Source organism: Octopus bimaculoides, chromosome 2 (genome assembly GCF_001194135.2).
Source record: "Octopus bimaculoides isolate UCB-OBI-ISO-001 chromosome 2, ASM119413v2, whole genome shotgun sequence".
In the NCBI taxonomy this organism is placed as follows: Eukaryota; Metazoa; Mollusca; class Cephalopoda; order Octopoda; family Octopodidae; genus Octopus; species Octopus bimaculoides.
This window is the reverse complement of record NC_068982.1, coordinates 77,045,728-77,055,552: the sequence shown is the minus strand read 5'-3', so window position 1 is coordinate 77,055,552 and position 9,825 is coordinate 77,045,728. Positions and strand designations below refer to the sequence as shown.

The 9,825-nt window shown below is 34.9% G+C and overlaps 1 protein-coding gene and 1 long non-coding RNA gene across 5 annotated transcripts in view; one reads left to right on the top strand and one right to left on the bottom strand.

Moving 5' to 3' along the window:
• LOC106869691 (MOB kinase activator 1B) overlaps positions 1–9,825 on the bottom strand; it is a 76,373-nt gene that overhangs the window by 39,670 nt on the left and 26,878 nt on the right. Inside the window, exon 2 of one of the 4 annotated variants that reach the window (XM_014915526.2) lies at positions 1,659–1,676. The exons of 1 other annotated variant lie outside the window; for it this stretch is intronic. In XM_014915526.2, the coding sequence (XP_014771012.1) occupies positions 1,659–1,676 (18 nt within the window). Of the gene's footprint in view, positions 1–132; positions 631–1,658; positions 1,677–9,825 lie in introns of those variants that run through there. 2 more of the 4 variants (XM_014915523.2, XM_014915524.2) reach the window with 2 other exon arrangements.
• The window catches only part of LOC128251573 (uncharacterized), an 8,177-nt gene continuing 2,878 nt past the window's right edge, over positions 4,527–9,825 (top strand). Inside the window, exon 1 of the long non-coding RNA XR_008267174.1 lies at positions 4,527–5,136. This is a non-coding gene — a long non-coding RNA (uncharacterized LOC128251573). The remainder of the gene's footprint in view (positions 5,137–9,825) is intronic.

Here is a 9,825-nt window from a genome sequence, read left to right as displayed (position 1 = left end):
AAAAAAAAAAAAAAAAAAAAAAATAGCTGCACACAATGGCTTTCTAAAGACACGTTTGGACAAGAGGTAAAAATGTTGCAGGAGAAGCAAACTAAAAAAAAAAAAGAAACATCCAACAATCAAACAACCTACCTTGCTTTGATTGCTAACAGAGGTACATGATCTTTTAACCAGTCCATTATGGTGTGTTCCTTATTCACTCCAATTCAGCCCATACTAAACAAGGAAGCCAGAAACACAGGCATGAGTAATCCCACCACGATGGGAAGTGATGGTGGCAGGGTGAGGATGGTGATGATGGAAGTGGTGGTGATAAGGGGGAGGAGGGCGTAGTTGCAGTGGTAGTGTTTAAAAAAAAAAAAGAAATAGAAATTTAGAAGAAAACAGTGCGAAGGAAGTAAAAAAAAAAAACTTGCTGTTATTGAACTATGAAGTAAGGAAGGGAAGGGATGGATAATCGCAAATAGATATATTTAGACGATGATTATTATTGTTATTACTGCTAACAGGTTTGTGTGACCAGTGCTAGTTGAATAAAAGAAATGAGAGAAAGAGAGAGAGAGAGAGAAGCTAATAGAGGAATAGTGAGGACAGGACAACCAGCAAGAGGAAATATGGCCTGTGTATGAGAATAAAAAAAAAGTTACTAATAAAGAGAGAAGTGACACTAATCAATCAGAGAGAGAGAGAGAGAGAGAGAGAGAGAGAGAGAGAGAGAGAGAGAGAACGGGATGGATTTATATAAAAATAAAACTAATAAAGGCAGAAAACATTTGGTGTAGTAGCATTTCCATTGGATTAACACCAGTATGGTCTTGGTGTGGTGAATTACATGAAAGATGCTGCTAAAGTTTGATCAAGGCAGAAAATTTATCAAGAAGCTGATAGCGAGAGAGACAAGCCGGTTTCCAGACAACAAATCCAGGCTTTGGATTGGTGTTCATAATAAACCAGCCAGACTAACTGACAGCAAGCCAGTTGTTTGCAGCTAGTTTTCTGTTCAACACGCACACACCAACCTAAAAGCTCCAATAACAGGAACCACACACCTGGTGCAGTAGATCATATATGCAAACAATTTCACTGGCAATCTGGTACCGGTTGCCAAGCTACATTTATAACAGAAATATTGATGCTAAAAAATAAATAAATACCAATTAATCAATAGTTCAAAAATAAACATGTTAGGACTAAGTATGTTGTTATCGTTTTCTATTTAATAGTTTACTGCAAAGAAAGAACTCAACTTCCAACACGCAGATCAATAAAAGAAGAATAAAAAAAAATACAGACTTTTTTTAAAGAAAAAAAACTCTGAAAGTAGCTAATTCATTCTATAAAAATTATTTAAAATTTAAAATGTAGTTAATTTTAATTACTATTCCCACAGTGACTCTATACAAGTTTAATTAGGAAACTTGTGAGGACAAAATCAGCTCTACTTATGTAAGAATAATTATGGAACTCAGATGTATTTACCAAGATAGTTTTAATATGTTTAAGGTATTGGCAATTAATTATCTGTAAGCATTTAAACCCAATTAAATAAATTAAAGATCATAATGCTAGTAATGTAAAACTAATTTGTAATATGATAGGATGACATATATACAGGTTTAGAGAAGCAACAAATTAACTTTCTTACGAATGAAACATACCTTAAATTCCATGACAGTCTGCAGTGAAATTAAATATTGTTATTGAAAATTAAGAAAAAAACGATAAAGAAAATAGTTAATTTGCTGCTAAACAATCAAGAAAGAAAAAAAAGGGATATAAATTATCATCTAATTAATCAAAGTACCATCATCACCACCTACCAAGAGGTTGCAATTATCAATAAGCATGATAGTGATCAAGCAAAAATATTGAACTAAATAAAAAGTCACTATCTAAAATATATTATTTATTGATCACACTGATGGAAATTTATGCTTTTGTTTACAAGACAAATATGTAAATCGTCTCACGCATTAGTTAATTACTTGATTTTTCCCTTCCTGATTATAAATATATTTTGTAGGTTAAGTAGCCTTATTGAATATCTTTGCCTTTCCTATAATAAAATTCGAGATTTTTATTTAGCAGGAAAATTATGCCAGGTGTTAAAAAAGAAAGATATCTTAGATCTTGACCTTGTTAAAGATTAGGTGGTAATTTGAACCAACTAAGATTTTGAGTTACGCAACAGATGCCTAGTAAGATGAATCAGTAACAGAGTGAAACTCCAGCTTCCAGTAAATGACTAAGATGTGTTAACAGCTCTCATTCTCTTCTGATTACCTCCCCCCCACCACTCGTGAGCATTATCAAAATCAAATGCACTTAAAAGATTCAAATATGAACAGCATACTGGCCAGACATTTCATGGAAGATTACAAACAAATGACATGCTTGTATGATGGTGATGTTCAATTACAACTAGCATGCAATATCAAGAAGGCAAACACACACACATACATGTGTGTCCTTGTCTTAACACTGTAATAAGTTGTAAAAGAGCAATACCATCAAATGGCGCCATTCTTTTTCAATCCTATGAAAATATTTGGCCATGGGGGAAATAACTTTCTCATAAACAGGTGAAGGTTGGCAATAGGAAGGGCAACTGGCTGTAGAAAATCTGCCTCAACAAATTCTGTCTGAGCCATGCAAGCAAGGAAAAGGGGATGTTAAAATTATACACACACTTGACAGGCTTCTTTCAGTTTCCGTCTACCAAATCCATTCACAAGGCTTTGGTTGGTATGCAGCTACAATGGAAGACACTTGCCCAATATGTTGCACAATAGAACTGAACCTGAAACTATGTGGTTGTGGAGCAAGCTTCATAACTAAGCATTAGGAGGATGAGTGATAAATGAAGTATGATGTAATCCAAATGGAAGCAACATGAAGAGGAAGTCATGAGAAGAAATGGTGAAAGCTGATCTCAAGGAGGCTGGACCTTATGAAAGAGATGATAAAAGCTTATAACAAATGGTGAGATGATGTGATAGAGACAGTCCCTCAGACTTGCTCATGCTAGGGATTTCTCTGACAGGACTGATGAGAAATATTTCAATATAATTATATTAGTAGGCAGTTTCTCATTTCTTCACATTCTTGGTTACTAATACCAGATTTTATTTGAAACATTTACCAGTTACACACACTAGCTAACTCATCTACTTATCTGTTCCTGTAGATTCAACTCCAATGTGGTTAAGTGCAACACTTGATACCTCTGATTACTTCAAAATATCCATTTGGCTAATCTTCATTTAGCTTATCCTCTTGTAAGTTTACAATACATTACACATCCATTTCTAGATAGACCAAACCCTTTAACTTTATTACTAAACAAGTTTCACAATGTAAGTACATAACATTCCCCAGAGAAATTAAGGATATACTTTTATATTGAGAGATATAAGCAGAACTTTGCCCAGTTTCATCTCCAAGACACTCCCACCACCAGTCATTTCTCTAGCTGCAGATTTTCCTTGATACTACCAATCTTTTTCACTATCCTTCATACTGTCCTCTGCCTACATTTTACATTGCATCTTCCCTGCTACCAAATCATTTCACCTTTTCTACAATCACACATCTCTCAATATTCCCCCATGCACTACACCTACCCTTCTCTCCCCTTACACTTTTGCAGCCTACTCAATCACTCATCCTTCTCTCTACCTTTCATCTGTCCACAATATCAACATGACTATTCTGCTGCTCTTTGCTCCCATAAACGTCATCCCTTATCCACCATTCATTACATTCACCCCATAACTCAATTCAATCTCTGCAGTTGTCACCTACTCTTCCCTGGCTCCCCTACTTATACAGTCAACATTTGTTCTTCATTCACTGCCTCCCCCATTCCCATCTCTCACCCTCTCATACACACTTGCAACCTCCACCCATCCAAATTTCCAGTTCTTCAGTCCCTATTCACTTCAATTTACCATGGGTTTACCTTAAGGGTTGACAAATAGCTCATCATCATTACTTTTATATCTTCCACACTCCACCCTGATCCCACCTTCACTAAAATGTGAGTAGCTATGTGGCCCTCCCTACAGCAAGAAACTTGCTCTGCTCTGGTTCTTTCTCTTATACTTTAACCCTTTATCTAACATAACGCCACTTCTCTTGAAGTTTGTTGTCTTGCAAGCTGCATGGCAATCTTATCAATGCTGAGAGAAGCACTGAGTACATGCTGTAATGTAGTGCTAGGAAGGGCATCCAGCCACTGAAACCATTCCAGCATAAGACAAGAATGTTAAATGATGATATGAGTGAGAGAAGGATGGTTGGTTTGATGAGAAGCTCCACTAGCCTTTTTTTTTTCTTTTTATAGATTGTATTTATTTATTTTCTTCCCTCAAACAATTGTGTTTGTAATTAGTAAAAATTAAATAGAGCAACTTGTGAAAACTAGATACAGCTAGTTTTTGTGAACAATGCAATTATTGGATTGCCAACAATGATACTATTTCATATGACACTGCTTCCTGCTTTTAAAAAAGCTGGATGAGGAGGAGGAGTGTGGTGGACATTGTTTTTGAGACCAAGAAGTATTTTTCTTTTAAATATGTTGTAAATACAATTTGCTAAATGAAACAATATATTTTGAAAGATCTTGTTTTACTAAGTATTACAAAATGAGTCATAAGCAGTCACTAGAAAATGATTTGAACAAACTGAACAATCTCTCATCATTGTCACAAACAAGAATGCTGGAACAGCTGTATGATAAACACTTAGGAGTAGCTGTTAAGTACATACAATACAAATGCACAGTTCCTACTTGTGCCCAAATATGGAAGTGGTTAAATATGAATTGTGGGACTTCAATAAAGTACTAATTTTTTGCTTTAATATTATCAAAGAACAAGTAGTAAATTTAGATAAAGTTAATGCTTAAATAAGCATGAAGATCAATAAAAATAATTCAACACAAAAGTAAACAAAATCTAAGCCAATCCCAAACTAGTAAAGCAGAGGAATTAACAGTTGTATTTCTATATAAGTGGTGCTAGAGATCCTAACAGTTGTGTGTACACACACATTTTAGCGTGGCTCCTGTATCAAGATGACATCCAAATTCGTGAAGGGCTCCATATTTTTAGGTGCAGGTATGGCTGTATGGTAAGAAGTTTGCTTCCCAATCCCATGGTTCTGGGTTCAGTCCTACTGAGTAGCACCTTAGGCAAGTGTCTTCTACTGTAGCTTTGGGCTGACCAGAGCCTTTTGAGTGGATTTAGTATGTGAAAACTGAAAGAAGCCTGTTTTATATATATATATGTAAAAACAAAATATGGGGATTTAGTTCACAGGCTATCTAAACGACTAGGTACACTAGGTAAGTGCTGTAACAGATTATGCAGGCTCCAGGGTTATAGCCGAGATGGTAGTTATGGAGCCATTGTAGATTTCCTGTATAGCAGATATGTAATTGTTAAAGAGGACACTCGAGTCATATATGTTATTATTGGAAAAATACAGAGTATTACAGCTGTTTCTGGGATATTCCGTCATCAGAAACAAATAGGAAAAATGAGAAGGGTATAGATTAATGAAATGACGACAGAGGGCAGGAGAAAAGAAATAAGATGAAGAAAGAGGAGAGAAACAAAAGTTCACAGTTCATGGATTTACACAGGATTACACCTAAGGATTTATGGATTACACAATTGGAAAGTTGAACAGAACTTTTATGCTTCTCTCTTCTCGTTCTTCATTTCCTCATTCCTTTTCTCTTGCCCTCTATGTTGTCATTTCATTAATCTATACCCTTCTCATTTTCCCTATTTGTCTCCGATGCCATACTCTGGGATATCCTAGAAACAGCTGTAAAACTGTATTTTTTCAATAATAACATGTGACTTGAGATGTTTGTCTTGCCTTAATGTTTGTTGTCCTCTTTAACAATTATATGTATGTATATATATATATATATATATATATGTGTGTGTGTGTTTGTCCCCCACCACTGCTTGACAACTGGTGTTGGTTTGTTTATTATGTCTGTAACTTAGTAGTTCAAAGATTGACAGAATTAATACCAGGCTTGGAAAAAAAGTACTGGGACCAATTCATTCAATTAAAAATTCTTCAAGGTGGTGTCCCAACATGGCCACAATCTAATGATTAAAACAAGAAAAAAAAAAAAAAAAAAAAAAAAAAAAACGTTTATTATAGACTTTTGGTAATACTTGTACAATGGCACATAGTAACCTCTGGACCCAGCTGGAGCAAGTATTCATTACTGGATTACAGTTTATGTGCAAACACAAGTAACCTGTTGTTTGAATTTCTACTTTGCAAACATTGTGTTTTGGAATATCTCTACAACTATTACAGCTTAGGTTTCATGCTCTTTTCTTCAGTTAATATTCTTTATTCTTTTTTCTTTTAATATTAAACGCATGTTTTGTTAACAACTGCTTTGCAATACTTCATCTTCTGGCTGCTTGCTTTAATTTTTATATTCTCAACTACTGCATGCTTTGTCAGTGTTCTACTAAGAATTAGTATTTCATTATTAGACATACCTATATATGTGCCCACCCCAACCAACTTTCTTCACAAATTCCAGAAAAATGGATACTTTTTAATGACATTTTCTACAAAATATGCGTTAGATGGTGTAGATTCTGATTATACAGGAATTTGTGAAAAATTTCCATTTGTGGGGAAGAGTTTTGGAAAATTTACACAAGCCACTTTTTGTTACTGCATAACTTTCAGAAAAATGGATATGTTTTTTGTGAAATGTTCTACAAATGCTTTTCAGTGTGCAGATTATGATTATATCAGAATCTAATATGAAAAACAGAAAAAAAGAAAAAGAAAAAATGGTGGGCTAGCACACATACATACCTGATACACATCACATATCTACAAAATGAAACTTGAAATTTCAAAAAATATTGAGATGCATGTCCATATATATATGTGCTTGCTCACCATTTTTCTTTTATCAAATTGCAATATAATTGTGAATTACACACTTTAAAAGGTATTTGTAGAAAATTTCATCTAAAAATACTCATTTTCCTGAAAGTTATCAGGAAGCAAAATCAACTTGGGTGAATTTTCTGCTCAACCCCAACACCTGAAAACATTTTTTCACAACAAATTCTGATGTAATCAGACTCTACACCATATGAAGTGCTTCTGTAGAAAATTTCATAAAAAAATATTCATTTTTCTGAAGGTTATGAAGAAACAAAGTTGGTGGGGCACAATTGTGTAGGTTTGGCCATTGCTTTAACATAAGTAATATTAAAATTATATTGCTATTAAATATCTATATAACAACTTGCTTTGCTTTACATCATTTTGTATGTAACAATATTTGATTATATAACTGCATGTTATATGAGATGGGCTCAATTTTTCACTACACAAATGTAGATAGGATAATGATAGTGTTTAGTAAGAATATGAATTGTATAAAAAATGTATTTGTGTGTGTGTGTGTGTGTGTGTGTGTGTATAAATAAATTTATTGACAGTACTTAGTAATTTTTCATTGCTTTATAAATGCACATAAAGGTGCAGAAGTGGCTGTGTGGTAAGTAGCTTGCTTACCTACCACATGGTTTTGGGTTCAGTTCCACTGCGTGGCACCTTGGGCAAGTGTCTTCTACCATAGCCTCGGGCCGACCAAAGCCTTGTGAGTAGATTTTGTAGATGGAAACTGAAAGAATCCGATATATATACATATGTATGTATGTGTTTGTCCACCCAACATCGCTTGACAACTGATGCTGGTGTATTTAAGTCCCTGTAACTTAGCGGTTCGGCAAAAGTGACCGATAGATTAAGTACAAAGAATAAGTCCTGGAGTTAATTTGCTTGACTAAAGGTGGTACTCCAGCATGGCCGCAGTCAAATGACAAACAAAAGAATAGAAAAAAATTCTTTTAGCATAAATGCATTTCATCTTATAGATCTACTTTGTTTTCCAGTATTGACAGTTGAGCTTCCTTCACTGCAGTTTTGATGTGTAAAAACCAGCAGAATAAAAATACCTTGCTTTGAAAATCAGACATGGACAGGAAACAGACAGGAAGAGTATCCAGTAAGAGTACTGCCATAAGATAAACCAGTTCCAGCATGGGAATAAAACGGATGATATCTAATTGATAAAATATAGCTAAAAAAGTTATTGTTAATGTGTGATTAGAATTATGCTGAGATTAGTGAAGAAAGTTTCTAGAAACCCATTTCTCAGTCTGTTGTTATTTACTAAACTTGAAAAGTCCCCAAAGTATATAAAAATGAATGTCAAACTTATTGGTATCAACCCATCTGACACTGCTCCTAGTTCTAGGATACAAATTTTCTGTTTTGAGTTCTCTGATGCAAATTAAATATATCCACTAAAATTTCATGTTTGATTTACTCCCAAATTATTTCGATAAATTTTTCATTATTTTCAAAATCAATTGAAACAAAGGCAGTGTATTTTACCAGAAACATGATAACAAAACCGTTTCCAGTTTGGTGATTTTGATTGAATATATTAGGGATGAAGGCTCACAATCAAAATATGAATAACTTTTTAATGCTATTTGGTCAACTCACAATACAAATATCTCTACTTCATGAATATCCAGCTTAAACCAGTGTACTTCACATAATCAAGTGTTAACAAAATTACTATTTGTCACTCCACCTAGTTTGTTTGGTGTTGTCAGGTTTGCATAAATGTATTTCCCTGTCCATCACTGCCTTGTGTCCCTTCATCTGTAAAGATTTACCATTAGATATCATCCATCTATCTATCTTTGTCCTCTCGTCTGTATGTAATCTATTTCTTCATCCAGTACAAATTCTCATCAATCACATAATCATACGCTAATCAATGAGCCTGTTAACCAGTCAGTTTTTCAGATCAATTACATTCACTTTGTATTTTTGGAATTGATGTTGCACATACAATAAATCTTAGTCAGGTTGAGTTTTCTCCAGCAGTTACTTAAACCTGTGTTCCCCATGATTCAAATATAAGTTTTTTCTTTTTTTTTTTGATGAACACCTATCTTTATACAGTTAGGATCTAACATTAACATAAATAAAAGTCTTTGAGCTTCTTTCACAGCAGCCTCAGAATTTTGGAATGCACCATTTTTACAAGATAAAAACAAAAAACAAAAAGAGAATAAGAAATAATTCAAACTATCAAAAGAAATATATATATATATACATATATATATAGTGGAGTGCTAACAGCACCATTCGAGCGTGATCATTGCCAGAGCAGCTGTCTGGCTTCTGTGCCAGTGGCATGTAAATAGCACCATTTGAGCGTGATCATGACCAGCATCGCCTTACTGGCACATAAAAAACATTCGAGCAAGGTCGTTGCCAGTGCCGCTGGACTGGCTCCAGTGCAGGTGGCACATAAAAAACACCATTTTGAGCGTGGCTGTTGCTAGTACTGTGTGACTGGCCCTTGTGCTGGTGGCACATAAAAGCACCCACTACACTCATGGAGTGGTTGGCATTAGGAAGGGCATCCAGCTGTAGAAACTCTGCCAGATCAGATTGGAGCCTGGTGCAGCCATCTGGTTTGCCAGTCCTCAGTCAAATTGTCCAACCCATGCTAGCATGGAAAGTGGACGTCAAACAATGATGATGATGATGATGATGATGATATAGGCACAGGAGTGGCTGTGTGGTAAGTAGCTTGCTTACCAACCACATGTTTCCGGGTTCATTCTCACTGCGTGGCACCTTGGGCAAGTGTCTTCTATTATAGCCTTGGGCCGACCAAAGCCTTGTGAGAAGATTTGGTAGACAGAAACTGAAAGAATCCTGTTTTAT